Source organism: Heloderma suspectum, chromosome 3 (genome assembly GCF_057233095.1).
Source record: "Heloderma suspectum isolate Gila_16-S chromosome 3, 16-S_ref, whole genome shotgun sequence".
NCBI classification, from domain to species: domain Eukaryota; kingdom Metazoa; phylum Chordata; class Lepidosauria; order Squamata; family Helodermatidae; genus Heloderma; species Heloderma suspectum.
The window spans coordinates 194,960,723-194,979,271 of NC_139460.1; the positions used below are offsets into that span (position 1 = coordinate 194,960,723).

An 18,549-nucleotide genomic window follows, 5' to 3' on the forward strand; every position below is an offset into this window, starting at 1 on the left:
GGAAGAAAGGGAAGGGGATATTCACCAGTGTGGCTTCTCCCTGCAACCATCCACTGCCCTGTACTTCCTCTCGGGCTATTTTAGAGGATCTATCTATCCTCCAAAGCAAATTTTCAGGGGACTGCAGGAGGGGAGTGAAAAGATCTGTGAAAATTGCACACATACCCTCCTTCCCATTCCTCTGCTAGATCAAAAGCCCTTCTATGAACAGAAGGACTCCTTTCATTTGCAAAAGGGGCATGTTGGATGGCAGTCAATGCATATGCAATAGTTAGATCAGTATTGTTGCATAGCGGGGGTGGGGGCGGGGAGATGCCTTGAAGTTTAAGGATACAACAACAGCCATGTTTGTTTTTCCAGTGAATTTTTTCTGGTGTGTTCAGGACATTTATACTATGCATTTTGTATAGAACACTACAGTGGTTCTGTGCAGATGCAGAACCCATATGTGGGACTGTACAGAGACTACAGGAAGAAAGATGGGATTCTAAGGCAATGTTTAAGGAGCATTCAGATTTGAAGGAATGAATGCTAAACTATGATCAGTGATCTATGATTGTAGATTTAGGCCAGCCTTCCCCAGCCTGGTGCCCTTCAGAAGTACTGGACTGCAATTCCCCACCCAGCATGGCCATTTGCTGGGAATGATGGGAGTTGAGGTCCAACATACATGACGGCTGACTTAAACAAGAGGTGTGCTATCCCTGTGTGCCTCATACCTCCAAAGAGATCCATCAGGGGAGTCCCAGGAGGAAGTGGAACACTCCAGGCTGTTTCACTTACGGCACTGAGTAATGACTCGACTTCAGATTCCAGATGATCAACAGTTTTTTCCATCTGCTAATGGAGGGAGAGAGACATTTGGGGTAAGGTCATGATAATCCACATCCGGGCATGTGTCTCTTGAATCATAGCAAACAGAGTAAAAAAACACAGAGACATAAAGCCATAACAGTGCTACTGAAGATCCAGGGATCTACATCAAAACAAACAGCTTCACACCATTAACAGGATCCACCTATCATTTGAACGGCTTAGGTTAGCTTAGTACAGGTTAGCTTAGTACAAGGGGTTGGCAACCTGAGGCTGTCCAGATGCTTTGGACTACAACTCCCACAAGCCCCAGCCAGCACAGCCAATGGTCAGGGATTATGGGGAACAGAGTGCCTTGGACTGCAAAAAGATCAAACCAGTCCATACTCCAGGAAATAAAGCCAGACTGCTCACTTGAGGGAATATTAAAGTAGGGATGTCAGAGAATTCCACCACGGACTCCAGCGGGGCCGGATTCTTTAGAATGCGGCCCCCCAGAGTCCATGGCGGAACGGCCTCCCCCCACCACCACCCCGCAGAATCCCCCCGGGACAGACCTACCTGGTGGTGGATGCGGCGGCGGCTCCGGCAGTGGATGAAGCGGTGGCGGTGGCTCCGGTCCCCTACGCCATTTGCGTCCCCGCTTTAGCCGTGATAGGCTACGTAAATATTTACGTAGCCTATCACGGGCTAGCGTAGCGACGCAAATGGCGTCCCCTACGCAGGACACCATTTGCGTCTGCAGCAGCCCGGCAGCGGGTGGAGGCCCCGCTGTGGATTGGCCCAGCCAGCGGCTCCGCGGACTGGCCGTAGAGCAGAGCTGGCCAGGCAGGATTCCGGGGGGAAGGAACGGATCGCCTCCACCCACCTGTGGACCCCAGCGGAGCCAGGTAAGTGGGGTTTTGTACACCCCTATATTAAAGGCAAAACTGAAGTACTTTGGCCACATCATGAGAAGACAGGATACCCTGGAGAAGATGCTGATGCTAGAGAAAGTGGAAGGCAAAAGGAAGAGGGGCCGACCAAGGGCAAGAGGGATGGATGATATTCTGGAGGTGACGGGATCGACCTTGGGGGAGCTGGGGGTGGTGACAGCTGACAGGAAGCTCTGGCGTGGGCTGGTCCATGAAGTCACGAAAAGTCAGAAGCGACTGAACAAATAAACGACAAAGTCCAAAACAACTGGAGGACACCAGGTTGCCTACCTGGTTCCCTCCAGTCCTGCATTACTTTAAACCAGGGGTGGGCAACACACAGTCCACCAAATGCGTGCAGCCCCGCTGGGGGAGTTTTGCAACCCCCACTGGGTCCCCTGCTCCCCACATGTCCTGTTTCCCAGCAGAAATGCTGGTTGTGCAGATAAACAGGATACATGAGGGGATGTGTAGCCACTTCTGGTTGTGGCACCCCAGAGAGTTCTGGGAGGTTCAGTTTGGCCACCCAACCCTATGGTCTCCCACCCCTGATTTAAGTTGGTCTTGGATTGAAGAGGGGCATTTCTGGCCATTTCTCAATGTTTGGGACACGTTCTGCCTTGATGGTTATCAGAAGCAAGTGTAATTACACTATTCTTGTTGTGTGTGCCCTCTCTTCCTGATTCATTACTCCCATGGCGTATGCAAAAGCAGGTGGCCATCTGCTCTTAGCAAATTCCTTCTACTTTAAACCAGGCCTACACAAAGGCTAATCAAAGCTTAGCTTGCTGGAAGGCCTTTGCTTATAAATGGAAATAAAATCACACCAGTATAGAATAGAGTTGAGATTTCTGGTCTTGTGCTGCCCTCTGCTGAACAAGAATATAAAACTTTTACCAGTGATGGACATGACTGGGAACAGGGTGGCTGCATTTGTCCTGCGGACAGAATGTCTCCCCCCGCCCCCCGGCCTGTTTTGCACCCTCCCCCACCCTGAAAATGTACCCCAAAGATACATCTCCCCAAAAGAAAGATGCATGGGGAGTTGCACCTTGTTTTAAGGACAGACCACACTCTTCTGGGTCTTCTGGGAGTGCGAATTGCCTTTGAAACAAGGCTCATTGTGCGCCTTATGTTAAAGGAGAAAAATGGCTTTTTGTCACTGCTGCACTACCAAAATTCAGCAGCAATTTGGCGGCGTGGTAGCAATTTCAGCAGTGGTTATGTAGCAGAGGGGAATTGCCCCTGGACCCACCAAAGCTGCCCACCCCTGGTTTAGTGACATGGAACAACTCTGTGCAAGACTTGGGCTCCCTCACCCCCAGCTCCTCCCCTGCCTTGGCCAAGAGAGGCACACGAGCCCAAGGCTGCACATGCTCAGTCTTGTAACGTTAAACCATGATTTGCTGTTGCATATGAATGCAACCACAGGCTGGCGCTCATCTTCTTTTCTGCAAAGACACACACCCAAGTAAAAAACAAGCATTTACCATTGTGTAAAAACGGGTGGATGTAGAATCAAAGCAAAAACACATGTTACTGTCATCATGGGGATGCCACCCAAAATAGCTCACCCTAGCAAGTGACATACCTATAGCCGCAAAAGCTCAATGGAACGAGCAGAACTGATTTGTGTTTGTCCTGCCCTTCCTCCAAGGAGCCCAGAACAACACTGGATCCTCATACAACAACCCTGTGATGTAGGTTAAGCTCAGGGATGGGAGGGGCCATAGCTCAGTGGCAGAGCAGCTGCTTGGCATGCAGAAGGTCCCAGGTTCAATCCCCGGCATCTCCCAGTAGGGCTAGGAAAGAATCCTGCCTGAAACTCTGGAGAGCCGCTGCTGCCAGTCAGCGTGGGCAATACTGGGCTAGATGGAGCAAGGGTCTGACAGAACAAGGGTCAGACTCAGTATAAGTCAGCTTCCTGGGTGTTCATGACTAACCCTGAATCGACCATTGAGAACGCTGGTTAAGCAGGCATTTAATCAAAGGCCTGGTGCACCAGCCACTCCATCACACTAGCATTCACCTATGCAGCTGCCTTCTGTTACATTAGACCATTAATCCTATAGCCCAGTCTACTTCAACAGGAAGCAGCTCTCTGGGATCTAAGGCAGAGGAGTCCACTTCCAGCCTTGCAACTCAAGTGCCTTTTTATGAAATGGGGGATACCGAGGATGGAGGCTTGATGCCTCTGCCCACTATACAGGTGCTCTACTACTCAGCTTGTGGCAATGCTACTGCTGGCCACATTTGCCATCGCATCTATTTGCGTTGGAACTTTGGACCTTCCCAGCCAAGTAGATCAGACATTGCTTGGTTGCGCAAGCACAGTTGAGAAAGAATGGATGCACAAGCAATTGGGCATTACACTTACACAACTGGTTGCACATCACACTTGCACAATCACACAAAGGGCTGGGTGTGCCTTATCTCATCTGATCTTGGAAGCTAAGCAGGGTTAGCCCTGGTTAGTACTTGGATGGGAGACTGCCTGGGAATCAGGCTTCCTGCACTGAGCAGGGGGTTGGACTCAGTGGTCTTGTAGGCCCCTTCCAGCCCTATGATTCTATGACTTCTATGACTTGCGAAATGGAAGATTTGGTGGAGCTCCACTAGCACTATTTGAGTTTGTGGAATGACACCATTGGATGCAGTCCGAGGGTTTGCGGGATGAAACTGATTATTTGGTTCCTTTCTAATCCAGGTTCAGGCCTGTCTGAACAAAGAAACAGCTTTGGTGGATGACCTATTCTGGGAACTAGACAGGGGGAGTGTGTCTCTCTTGGACCTCTCAGCAACAATTGATACCATCAATCATGGTATCTTTCTGGGGTGTTTGACCAATACAGGACTTGAGGACATTGTGTTACAGTGGTTCCACCTTATCTGGCTGAGCACTTGCAGAAGGTGGGGCTGGGGGACTATTGCTTGGCCCCATGGCCACTGGCCTATGGGGTTTCTCGGGGCTCTATCTTGTCCCCTATGCTTTTCAACATCTACATGCAGCTGCTGGGAGAGGTCATCCAGTGTTTTGCAGTTGGGTCTCATCACTATGCTGATGATACCCAGCTCTATCTCTCTTTGTCAACTGGTGACAAGGAAGCTGTGGACGTCCTGAACCATTGTCTGATCACAGTGATGGATTGGATGTAGGTTAACAAGTTGAAGCTCAGTCCAGACAAGATGGAGGTCCTGTTGGCCAGCAGACAAACTAATTTGGGGTTGGGGGTACAGCCTGTTCTGGATGGGGCTGCACTTCCTCTAAAGAATCAGGTTCTCAGCTTGGGGGTGCTTCTGGGCCTGGCATTGGTCCTGGAGCGGTAGATGGCTACTCTGGCCAGGAGGCCCTTTGCTTGGCTCGAACTGGTGTGCCAGTTGTGCCCCTTCCTGGACAAGGCAGACAGTGATCCATGCCTTAATCACTTCCTATTAGACTACTGGAATGTACTCTGCATTGGACTACACTGGATGATGTTTGAAAACTGCAGATAGAGCAAAATGTGGTGGCCAGATTGCTTTCTGCTGTGCACTTTGTTACAGTTGATCTTGCATAAACTGCACTGGCTGCCAATGTGTTTCCAGGCTCAATTCAAGGTGCTGGTTCTTATCTATAAATCCCTGAACTGTTTGGGGCCAGGATACCTGAAATACTATCTCCTCCCATATGAATCTGTCCACAGTTTAAAATCTGCTTCAGAAGCCCTTGTGTGCCTCGCCAGCAAGAGAGGCTAAGTTGGTGGGATCACAAGGCAGGGCTTTCTTTGTGGTGGCACTACAACTGTGAAACTCCTTAAGAAGGTTAGACTGGCCCCTTCTTTGTTTAGTTTCAGGTGGGCCATTGAAGCACTTTTATTTTGCATGGCTTTTGAGTTAATTTAAATGTATTAACTCTGCTCTCTGTTTTTAAAAGATCATTTTTCCCCTGTTCTTAATTTTGCTGTGTTACTATGTTTAAAGGGTTTAAATTGTCCTAAAGTTTTAAATTGTGAGTTGCCTTGGGGCCCTTTCTGAGCCAAAAGGTGACTCAGGAATAATGAAACAAACAAACAAACAGACAGACAAACAAACAAATATATGGTAGTTAGTGGAGCCATTTTGGGGGAGGTCACAAGAAAGACCAAGTGTCTGCAAGAGTAATTGTGGCCCTATGTTGTTTTGCTGGATCCTCTTACCTCCTCGATGGCATCTAAGCGCCTATGAATTGTATTGTGATCATCACACCATTCATTTAGCTCTGAGCTGCCTTGGGGCACAATGACAGGATCAGCAGCAACTGCAGGGGTAAAAACAACAATATTAATGCTTTGCAAAGGATCTGGTGTTGTTGTTTTGATAATACTAGTTCGGTTCTGCAAGAATTCCTAGAATTCCTGGTGTTTGGAAATACACACTGAGAGTTGAACTCTTAAGGATCCTATAATTTGGCAGAACCTCGACCTCTTTAATCTACTTATGTATAAATCATGGATGCTCATCAGGGGTGATGCACCACGGATGGCAGCAGTTTGATGGGAATATTGCAACCTCATCTTCAAATTCCTGGAAGGGGATGGTGTTGCAGTTAGTTAATTCATGGGAATTTTGACCATAGCTAGCCTTATGATCTCTACAGCCTACAATGTGGTTTCCTGTAATTTCTTCCTTTTGCTGCTCCCCTTCTTCCCCTTCCTCTCTGTCTCTGACTTGCACCATTGCTGGGAGTGCACGTGTTTGCTCTCTCACTCCTGCCGGTGTAATGGAACACAAAATGGACTGAACAAACTCTTTTTGGAACTCTATGCTGTACCTGCATTGTATATGCAAGAATATTGTGAGTAAACTGTTTTTCTTTCCTTCACTGAAGAAGAGTGAGGTCTCTTTTATTGTTCTAAGATAGCCTGTGTGCATGTGGGACTGGTAAATGCTCATTCTGTTTCGCCTTTTTTATTTTCTCTGCTAATTGCCTTTCTAACATGAGGCATCATTATTAAATAATCCCATCACAGTTTGATCTCTTGTGCTTTCTAGAGTTAACTAATGGGTAAAGGAAACTGCAACAGATCACAACTGCGTGGTATGTCAGTGTAGTAAACAGAACATGCAGTTGAATAGAATTATAATGCAGAGAGAAAAGATCAACGATCTCCTTGCAAACCTGCTTTCCTTATAAATGATAACCCCACAGAAAAGGCCATGAACCCTTCCCCATGTCTCTAGCACTTGTGCTGGGATTTGCCTCTCTCTAGGCAATCAAATAACTGTTCTTTTGGTTTATAGAAATACATGTTTTACATAACGTGAAAAAAATACTGTTGTCTCAAGGCTGTATTAAGAAACAAGTAAGTGCAGTCATTACATTGTCATCACATTGCTTAAAACCCTATGCATAGCAGATAAGTAGTAAGCATTTAATTTATCACATATTTACGTTTCTTAAGAAATAAGCAGCCTGATCCACAGTCCAGTTAGAGATGGCATATAACACTGTGGTACTTAGAAAATCTAGATCCCACCCCCTGCAGTAGTAAAAAATGTAAGAATCAACTATGTAACTGACAATTTATTGCCCCTGGTGGCTGGTTGCCTCTCCCTGCTGAATAATAGGGATGGCCCTAAACCTTTTCAAACCGGAGTACTTGGACTTACAGTAGGGCCCAATCTACATGGAAATGGAATGAGAAGCACTTTCTGGTTATATCCGGATCTTCATGAAATCGCTTTGGTCTGTCAGGGGCACAGGAAGCAAGAAAAGCACAGTATACACTACCTAAAAACCCACTTTCACTGGTCACACAGCAGTTGAAACTTTGGGGTTGGGTGGGTGGAATCCAGGGAGTAGTACTGAATGTCATCAATCCCATAGGTGCTGCTCAGTGAATAAGAGAGGCTTGTTCCCCACCCCTCTCCATGCTCCCCTGCTCAGGGAAGTTTAATGGAAGCACTGAATTAAACCCCTGTAGTTTACCCCACACCTATTTATATTTATTTATTTCATTTCTATACTGCCCAATAGCCGAAGCTGTCTGGGCGGTTCACAGAATTAAAACCAAATGGCGCACAATAAAACAATTTAAAATATATAGAACATTAAAACCACAATATAACAATACGACCACAATAAAACCTAGCAGCAGTGCAGGAATTTAAAATACAGATTTAAAACAGCAAAGCGAAAAGTCTAGAAAGCTAAAATGCTAAAATGCCTGGGAAAATAAAAAGGTCTTCACCTGGCGCCGAAAGGAATACAATGTAGGTGGCCAGGCGAACCTCACTAGGGAGCTCATTCCAGAGCCGGGGTGCCACAGCAGAAAAAGCCCTCCTCCTAGTAGCCACCCGCCTCACTTCCTTTGGCAGGGGCTCACGGAGAAGGGCCGCTGAGGATGATCTTAAGGTCCGGGCAGGCACATATGGGGGGAGGCGATCCTTCAGATAACTTGGCCCCAAGCCGTTAAGGGCTTTGAATGTTAACACCAGCACATCGAATCGGGCCCGGAAATGGACTGGCAGCCAGTGCAGCTGAAAAAGTACTGGCGTAATATGACTCGCAGGCCAGTCCCTGTTAACAAACTTGCTGCCCTATTTTGGACCAGCTGAAGTTTCCGGACCGTTTTCAAAGGCAGCCCCACATATAATGCACTGCAGTAATCCAGACAAGAAGTTATCAGAGCATGGATAACTGCAGCTAGGCTATCTCTGTCCAGATAAGGGTGTAGTTGGTATACCAGCCTAAGCTGATAAAAAGTGCTCCATGCACACCTCTCCCCTCTCATCGACCATTGGGATATTGTGAATGCTTGAAACAGCGCTACTGCACTACTCTGAATGGGAAAAACAGGCTACATACAGGGAAGGGGGAAATCAGTTACTGTGTTATTGCGAATGCCTGAAACAATACTGTTTCAATACTTTGATACTGTGAACCGGAAAAAGAGGCCAGATATTGTGAATGAGAAAACAGCCCTACTGTGAATGGGGAAAAAGAGGGGAGGGGGGCAGGGGGCAGCCCCACCCCTTGACCAGCTCACTGCTAGGTCACAGCCAGGCCACAGATGGGCCTGCCCAGGATTTAATGCAGGGGGATGGGGCAAAACTGCAGCAGAACTGTGCAGGAGGCATGTTTAAGGAAGAAAGATGCACTAATAGGACTTTCCGAAATGCACCTTTTCCAGAGGGAAGCTGCAGATGAGCAACCCTGATGTCTTGTCGCTCCACGCTAAATCAACTGAGTAGATTGGGCCTAGTTCAGACCAGGGTTGCCAACTGACCAGAAAAAAATCTGCCTCATGGCTTTACCAGCAACTTGATGTATGGAAATAAGGAACGAGATAATCGTTATTATGTCTGCGCATCAAACTGCTGTAAAAGTCACAACAACAGTGACCGGTTGAAAAGTTAGCAACTTTAGTTCTCTCGTGTTGCTGTCAGTGGAACTAAACCCATTTAAAAATACAACAACAGAAACTGGAGGGCTGAGAGATGGATTAGTTTACATACCGCCTGAGTATGTTTACTCAGGGCTGGCCCACTGAGTTCAACAGGGCTTACTCCTAAATAAAATAGCTTTAGTACAATTTGTTTACATTGGTTCCTTTATTTTATCTTCAGCATTGTTTTTCTCTGAGGGAAATTTATGTCTCCCCATAAAAGCAAAACAAGGTCTCCTTTAAAGCCTTTCCGGGATGAAAAACAAGATGTGATTAAAGAGCAGGAAAAAGGCCCTCCTCCTCCAAAGTCTGGCTAACCATCAAACCCTAAAAGGTTTGTAGTGGAGCCCCCACCCACTTCAGGATAATGAGTGCAAACCAAAACTATGTGGGACTTGCTTGTCTCAAAGTCAGGGAATTTGGTTGAAACTAGTGGGTGCAAAGCTGAACCACCACTGGGCTTGGGGAAAGATTTCACAGCTTGGAGGGGGGAGGGGAAAAGAGAGCAAATTTCAATCATGTCTTGCCTGACTGAATATGAAAGGGACCACTTTACACAAGATACATTCAAGACGTTACTATAAAATAAATACTAATGCTGCTAGTTCAAGAACATGTAGACTGTCAGCTTATTAACAGGTTTATAACTTGGAATGACAGTTCTTATATCCACCCCTGTGGCCTGAAAGCATAAACAGCCTCAGTGTGAAATAATGAAATGGATGTCTCCCATCAAGAATTTACTTAAAGGGGGGAACATGTAAGCCCTGCCTGTGCATTGTATAGTTTCTTCCTACACAACATGGTGAAAACTGGCCCGATTGTCTCTGACTCTTGTCTAAAGCTCTGATTCACGCTGTTGCAACCTTCTTCTCCGTGGCCTTCCCTTGTTGCAAATTAGTCCTCTCTCACCTCTATCCAGTCCTCTTCTGCCAATTTAATTTACTTCTCCCATTATTCACTCCATATGACACCCCTCCTCATATCCTACCCTGGTTTCCCCCATTCAGTGCAGTTCCTTTCCCTCTTTCTCTCTACAACAGCTTCACCTAACCTGGGGCCCTCCAAATGTGTTGGACTTCAACTTCCATAATCCCCCAACCAAATGGGGAGTTTTAGTCCAACAATGGGAGTTGTAGTCCAACACTCGCCCCCACAATCTCTTTGCCCTCCTATCAGGTTGTCTCCTTGCCTGTGACCTTTGATCCGCCTGCCTTCAGCCCTCTCTCTCAAATAACTCCGATTCCATTTTTCTACTTGCTTTGGCTGGAACTGCGTGGTGTCACCTCTCTCATCTCCTAGATCTCCCGGGAAAAACTTACCTTTCCTACGAAGCTAATCTGCTAATGGCTTTAGCCCTTAGAGTTCATCACCAGTTCAAAGCGCCTCAGTACACTAAGTGCAACCAGACTCACATTCATGTTACTTTTGCCTGCCTTCTTCGCCCCCTGCCTTTGTGTCTCCACACGGCTGGAATCTGGACTGTAAATCCCTCAGGACAGGGACCTGACTTTTTGTTTTTTATGTTGCCATATACACTGGGGGCATGAGAAGGGTTCCTTGCAAAGGAGGAATGATCACAGACTGCAGTGTTAAAATGGTTTATGGCCTTAACGTTGGTCTGGCCAGAGTCCCACCTTCGGCGGGGGGAGTGTTTTGTTCTAGGAAACATACAAGTTCTTGAGCAACATGGAGCAATCTTAATCAGCTAGACCAGTCTTCCCCAACCTGATGTCCTCCAGATGTGTTGGACTGAAATACATGTGTTATAGTCCAATAGATCTGGAGGGCACCAGGTTGGGGAAGACTGAGCTAGACTGAGGACAAGAGTGGGTATAAATGCACAAATCTTCAGTCAGTCTTTCTGTTGAGCAAAAGCAACCTGTGTAGGATGGCACTCTTCCTTTTCAAGGCTACCCTTGTTCGTTCGTTCGTTCTTTCTTTCTTTCCTTCTCTCTCTCTCTCTCACACACACACACACACACATTTATAGCCCACCCTTCCTCCAAGGAGCTCAAGGCAGTGTACATAGTTCTTCCCCTTGTTCATTTCATCCTCACAACAACCCTCTGAGGTAGGCTGAGTGACTGGCCCAAGGACTCCCAGTGAACTCAGGTGGGATTTGAACCCTGATCTTCCAAATTTTAGTCCAACACTCTAATCCAGCCTTCCCAGTGTGGTCCCCTTCAGATGTTTTGGACTCTAACTCTCAGCCATAATGGCCAGTGGTCAGGAATGCTGGGAATTGACATCCAAAACATCTGGAGGGCACAGGCTGATCTAATCCCTATACCAGGGGCTGCCCAGGCTTTTTTGCCCCGAGGACGCATTTGGAATCCTGACAAAGTGCCATGGGCACCAGTGACAACTGCGTACCACAAAAAGCAAATGAACTGGGCTGGGTTGAGCAGCCAGTGAGCCCGGAAATCTAGCATGCATAATGAACAAAAGCAGCACAGGCATGTGAGGGAGCATGCAGCAAAATCCTTAACTTTGCAAATGCTACCCACATGCACCAAACAACATCGAGAATGCACAGCAAACACAAGGCAGGTGGCCATGGGGGAGAATGGGAAATGTCCCCCACATCACCACCACCCCAAAAACAAAAACCTGGAGGTAAAGCAACATGGGCAGGTGAGTGAACAGGTTGGAAATTCCGACAAACAAACAGAAGGGCATAGAGGACAAGCACTGCATCTCCCAACAAACAAAAATAAAGTGTTGGAGAACAAGCACCGTCCCCCTCACCCCCAAAAATGCAAGTGAGAGGGTGAGTAAGCAGGCAGGAAATTGGCGTGTGCTCCCCTCTCAGATGGAAGAGACCCCAGCCCACTCAGTCCCATCCCCGTACTGCCAGTTTGAGTTCAAGGGGAACATTTACCTTTCCCTTCCGACACAGCCACCCACTACTCATGCCCACCCCTAGAAGGCAAAGAATAGGAGTAAGGACACCAATGTGTAACCTATTACTCTGGCCAATCAGAGAGCAAGGGGGCATGTCAAAACGGCAAGTTGAGGTACATAGACTTAAAATCATAGAAAAACCAGGTCCATAGACTTAAGAATAAAGAGCACATACAGCACTGTGCAACCACATAAACTGTTTCCACATGTGATACCAATATCTGCTTGGAACTTCTTGGGCCACTGAGTACGAAGTGAGGCAATTTCAGTTCTCGCAGTATGTGGGATGCTCTCCTGGCCTCATTGTGACTATCCTTGATGAAAACATTTCTGTTCTCATTTATGTTGGTAAAACATCAGTGAATTCAAAATCCTGTTTTCTCATCCATAATGTAAGAGAGATAAGGGAAGCATCATCCCATAAGATCATCAGCCTGTACAGAAAAAGCAGACTTTGGATGTGCAATGGAGCAATCACATGAACACAACCAGTTAACTCCTGAAAGCCTTTCCTTTTCAAAGTGAAAACTACACTATGAGCCTTTGTAGACGAGGCTTTTATTGTCTGCTCATGATTGCTCACTCATGGTAGTTTGAGGGTCCTTTACACAACGTTATCCTCCAGGGCCTCTCCCGTGCTTTGCAACCATTATCGTGGGTTTTTTTAGATTGAGGAAAGTCTGATATATCCTGAATGGCGCTATAAAAGTCTCCATGTATTTGTGCAGTTCTGCTATACCATAGTACCATCTAGTGGACATATAATGAAACATGTAGAACGGCAGAGAAAGAAACCCCCTGGGAAAAAGCAAGTGTAAAGGAGCCAATCTTAATCCTGCAAAGAATCCAGAAGCAGAAGCCCCGGTAAGGGTGCAGGATAAAAGCCTCATGAGGAAATGCCCATAGGCTCATTCAGATGCACCATTCATAGCTTCATACACAATGCTGTATGAAGCCAGGACTTAACATTGGACATACATACTCCTCTTCTAGCCCTCCTCCCCTCGCCAGGGTTTCCGCAGCAAAGCCAGCATACAAGGGAGAACTCCATGGGCCAAACAAATCGATGGTTTATGAAGCTGGAAACATTTTGTCCAAAGTAGCCCATTGTCTAGACCAGAGCTTTCCAAACTTTTCGTGTTGGTGACACACTTTTTAGACATGCATCATTTCGTGACACGGTAACTCAGTTTTACTAGCAAACCGGAGGTTAAACTAACCCGTTATAAGAGATACGGACACATACATAAATTGTAATAACGAAAAGTATGGGGATACAACATATCTCATGAAAACCTTTCATTTATATTTTTAAAAATATATGATTTGTAAGATAATAACATACATTGTTGTCATTTATGAGTTGTTGTTGTTGTTCAGTCGTTCAGTCGTGTCCGACTCTTCGTGACCCCATGGACCATAGCACGCCAGGCCTTCCTGTCCTGCACTCTCTCCCAGAGTGTGCTCAAGTTCATATTCATTGCATCGGTGATGCTATCTAGCCATCTCATCCTCTGCCGTCTCCTTCTCCTTTTGCCTTCAGTCTTTCCCAGCATCAGGGTCTTTTCCAGAGAGTTTTCTCTTCGCATTAGGTGGCCAAAATATTTGAGCTTCAGTTTCAGTATCTGTCCTTCCAATGAGCAGTCAGGGTTGATTTCCTTTAGGATTGACTGATTTGACCTCCTTGCAGTCCAGGGGACTCGTAAGAGTCTTCTCCAGCACCACAGTTCGAAAACATTGATTCTTCGGTGCTCAGCCTTCCTTATAGTCCAGCTCTCACAGCCATACATTACTACTGGGAAAACCATAGCTTTGATTAGACGGACCTTTGTTGGCAAGGTGATGTCTCTGCTTCTTACTATGCTGTCTAGGTTTGCCCTAGCTTTCCTCCCAAGGAGCAAGCGTCTTTTAATTTCATGGCTACAGTCACCATCTGCGGTGATCTTGGAGCCCAAGAAAGTAAAATCTGTCACTGCTTCCATTTCTTCCCCTTCTATATGCCAGGAAGTGAGGGGGCCAGATGCCATGATCGTAGTTTTTTTAATGTTGAGTTTCAAACCAGCTTTTGCACTCTCCCCTTTCACCCTCAACAAGAGGCTCTTTAGATCCTCTTCGCTTTCTGCCATTAGGGTGTATCGTCTGCATATCGGAGGTTGTTGATAATTCTCCCAGCAATCTTAATTCCGACCTGTGATTCATCCAACCCGGCGTTTCTCATGATGTACTCTGAATATAAGTTAAATAAGCAGGGTGAAATATGCAGCCTTGTCGTACTCCTTTCCCAATTTTGAACCACTCGGTTGTTCCATGTCTGGTTCTTACTGTTGCTTCTTGACCCTCGTACAGGTTTCTCAGGAGACAGGTAAGGTGGTCTGGTACGCCCATCTCTTTAAGAATTTGCCACAGTTTGTTGTGATCCACACAATCAAAGGCTTTAGCGTAGTCAATGAAGCAGAAATAGACGTTTTTCTGGAATTCTCTTGCTTTCTCCATGATCCAGTGAATGTTGGCGATTTGATCTCTAGTTCCTCTGCCTCTTCAAAACCCAGCTTGTACTTCCGGTAGTTCTCGGTTCGCATACTGCTGAAGCCTAGCTTGTAGGATTTTGAGCATCACCTTGCTGGCATGTGATATGAACGCAATTGTGCGGTAGTTTGAACACTCTTTGGCGTTGCCCCTCTTTGGAATTGGAATGTAAACTGACCTTTTCCAGTCTTGTGGCCATTGTTGAGTGTTCCAAATTTGTTGGCATATTGAATGCAGCACTTTAACAGCATCATCTTTTAGGATTTTAAATAGCTCAGCTGAAATACTGTCATCTCCGCTAGCTTTGTTGTTACTAATGCTTCCTAAGGCCCACTTGACTTCACTCTCGAGGATGTCCGGCTCAAGTTCAGTGAGCGCACTATCATGGCTATCAGGGACATTCAGATCTTTCCTGTATAGTTCTTCGGTGTATTCTTTCCACCTCTTCTTAATCTCATGTGCTTCTGTTAGGTCCCTGCCTTCTTTGTCCTTTATCATGCCTGTCTTTGCACAAAACGTTCCCTTGAGATCTCCAATTTTCTTGAAGAGATCTCTAGTCTTTCCCATTCTATTGTTTTCCTCGATTTTTTTGCATTGTTCATTTAAGAAGGCCTTCTTGTCTCTCCTTGCTATTCTCTGGAACTCTGCATTCAGTTGGATATATTTTCCCCTTTCTCCCTTGCTTTTCGCTTCCCTTCTTTCCTCAGCTACTTGTAAAGCCTCATCAGACAGCCACTTGGCTTTCTTGCATTTCTTTTTCTTTGGGATGGATTCTGTTGCTGCCTCCTGAACAATGTTACGGACCTCCGTCCATAGTTCCTCAGGCACTCTGTCTATCAGGTCTAATCCCTGAAATCTATTCCTCACCTCCACTGTATATTCATAAGGAATATGATTTAGGTCATACCTGAATGGTTTAGTGGTTTTCCCTACGTTCTTCAATTTAAGCCAAAATTTTGCAACAAGAAGCTCATGATCTGAGCCACAGTCAGCTCCAGGTCTTGTTTTGACTGACTGTATAGAGCTTCTCCATCTTTGGCTGCAAAAGACATAATCAATCTGATTTCGATATTGACCATCTGGTGATGTCCATGTGTAGAGTCGTCTCTTGTGCTGTTGGAAAAGAGTGTTTGCTATGATCAGTGTGTTCTCTTGGCAAAACTCTATTAGCCTTTGTCCTGCTTCATTTTGTACACCAAGGCCATGCTTGCCTGTTATCCCCGTTATTTCTTGACTTCCTACTTTAGCATTCCAATCCCCTATGATGAAGAGGACATCTTTTTTTGGTGTTAGTTCTAGAATGTGTTGTAGGTCTTCACAGAACCGATCAACCTCAGCTTCTTTGGCATCAGTGGTTGGGGCATAGACTTGAATTACTGTGATGTTGAATGGTTTGCCTTGGATTCATACTGAGATCATTCTGTCGTTTTTAAGATTGTACCCCAGTACTGCTTTTCCCACCCTTTTGTTGACTATGAGTGCTACTCCATTTCTTCTAAGGGATTCTTGCCCACAATAGTAGATATGATGGTCACCTGAATTAATTTCGCCCATGCCTGTCCATTTTAGTTCGCTGATTCCCAAGATGTCGATGTTCAATCTTGCCATCTCATGTTTGACCACCTCCAGCTTACCTTGATTCATTGATCTTACATTCCAGGTTCCTAAACAGTATTGTTCTTTACAGCATCGGACTTTCTTTTCACCACCAGACACATCCACAGCTGAGTGTCCTTTCAGCTTTGGCCCAGCCGCTTCACTCTTTCTGGCGCTACTCAGAAATTCCCTCTGCTCTTCCCCAGTAGTATATTGGACACCTTCCAACCTGAGGGCCTCATCTTCCGGCGTCATATCTTTTAGCCTTGTCATACGTTCCATGGGGTTTTCTTGGCAAGAATAGTGGAGTGGGTTGCCATTTCCTTCTCCAGTGGACCACATTTTGTCAGAACCCTCCACCATGACCTGTCTGTCTTGGGTGGCCCTGCCTGGCATAGCTTATGGCTTCACTGAGTTACGCAAGCCCCTTCGCCACAACAAGGCAGTGATCCATGAAGGGGCATTTATGAGTAACAGTATGTAAATATGTGCAAGAATTTTAAAAAGTTGAATAACACCAATAACTACTTACCATTTTAATGGGATGTATGAGGTTGATGGGATGAACACAGCTTTTCAATATTTGGTGGAATATTAGATAAAGACACTCGCATTTCGTCGTCAAGCATTTTTAAGCTTCCACGTTTCAGTGTCTTTAAGTTTGCCATCGTTGAAAAGGATACTTCACAAATGTATGTAGTACAAAACTGCAGAAGAATTTTTAACACTTTTTTAGCTATGTTTAGATGCATTTTTGAATGTGAATCCAAAAGCTAAGTCACCCTGTTCATGCATCATTAACAGATTTCGATTTTAGCTATGTTTGGATGCATTTTTGAATGTGAATCCAAAAGCTAAGTCACCCTGTTCATGCATCATTAACAGATTTCGATCATTTTTTATGTCAGCTAATTCTTCTTCTTCAATAAGTGAAAAATTCCTCATTGCAGTTGAAAGAAATGGATTTCTGATCCAATCATAGTCTTGGATTTCAACATTTGGGAAGTAATGATGAACTTTCTCCCCAAGCAATGTTAAATAGTCAACAATTAGCAAGATGATATCACATTTTAGCTGGCACTCAGCAGTTTTGGAAAACATTTCAAAATTTCCTTCTTTCACTTTCCTTTTCCAAATTGCTATTTTGTCTCTCATAGCACAAATTTTATCTACCGCTGTTAAGATATTTTCTCCTTTTCCTTGCATACTGGTGTTTATTTTATTCAAATGTTCAAATATGTCAGCAAGATATGCCAATTTTGTGCACCAAAGTTTGCTTTGAATTAGATCACAGAATTCATTTTGCTGATTTTCCTCAAAAAGTTTAAGCATCATTTCCCTCAATTCATATACACGACAAAACACTCGACCTCTTGAGAGCCAACGAACTTCTGTGTGTAGTAGAAGCTTTTTAAACCTTGCCCCCATGTCTTCACAAATATGAGCAAATAATCTTGATTGAAGAGGTCTACTTTTAATGTAATTGACCATTTGAACCACTTTGTCCAAAATTTTTCTTAATTCATTTCCAATGGTTTGTGCGACTAGTGCTTTGCGATGTAAAAAGCAGTGAGCAATTATAATATTTTCATTCTCTTTCTTTGCTAAAGCTATAAAACCTTTTGTTGAACCAACCATTGAGGGTACGCCATCTGTGCATATTCCTATACAATTTAACCATTGCAAATTATTTTCCTTCATGAAGCAATCAAAAGTTTTAAATATATCTTCACCTCTAGTTCTCAGTGGAAGTTCTAGACAACACAAGAATTGCTCAATAATTCTGTCAGTATGAATGAAGCGTATAAAAACCAATAATTGTGCTAACCTACTGACATCTGTTGCTTCATCTAATTGCAATGTAAAGATCATATTATCGTCTTGAAAAATATCCTTAATTTGCAGCTTAACGTCATCAGACATGTCTTGAATACGTCTTCCGATTGTGTTATCTGCCAAAGGGATTTTATTAATTTCTATCTCAAATTCGGGCCCAAACATTGTTCGAACAATAGCACGGCAAGATTCCTTTATGGTGGTTTCGGCAATAGCGTGTGGGTCCTTGTTTTTGGCAATTATTTGAGCAACCAAGTAACTTGCCTTTTGAGCTTTCTCTGATGTCTTCATTCTCTTTGTGAATGATGCAGACTGCTTCTTTATAGATTTTGAAAGCTCATTAAAGTATCCCACTGGTTTTTCTGACAAATGACAGTGTTTCGAGGTAAAATGACGCTTTAATTTATTTGGTACCATACTTCCATGTTTTTAGCACTTATCTTTCTCTGTTTTTTCTTATGAAAATAACAGCACCTGTGCTCCACTCCCACAGCGATAAAGTGAGATAAAGATAGGAATCGGGACCAGGAGAAAATGTGAAAAATAAACAA

The 18,549-nt window shown here is 44.9% G+C and overlaps 1 protein-coding gene across 4 annotated transcripts in view; it reads right to left on the reverse strand.

Moving 5' to 3' along the window:
• PLAC9 (placenta associated 9) overlaps window positions 1-18,549 on the reverse strand; it is a 94,735-nt gene that overhangs the window by 3,425 nt on the left and 72,761 nt on the right. For all 4 annotated transcript variants that reach the window (XM_084845244.1, XM_084845243.1, XM_084845242.1 and 1 more), the window contains 2 exons: window positions 5,903-6,003; window positions 720-840 (listed from right to left, as the gene is read on the reverse strand). In XM_084845244.1, coding sequence (XP_084701370.1) covers window positions 720-840; window positions 5,903-6,003 — 222 coding nt within the window. The remainder of the gene's footprint in view (window positions 1-719; window positions 841-5,902; window positions 6,004-18,549) is intronic.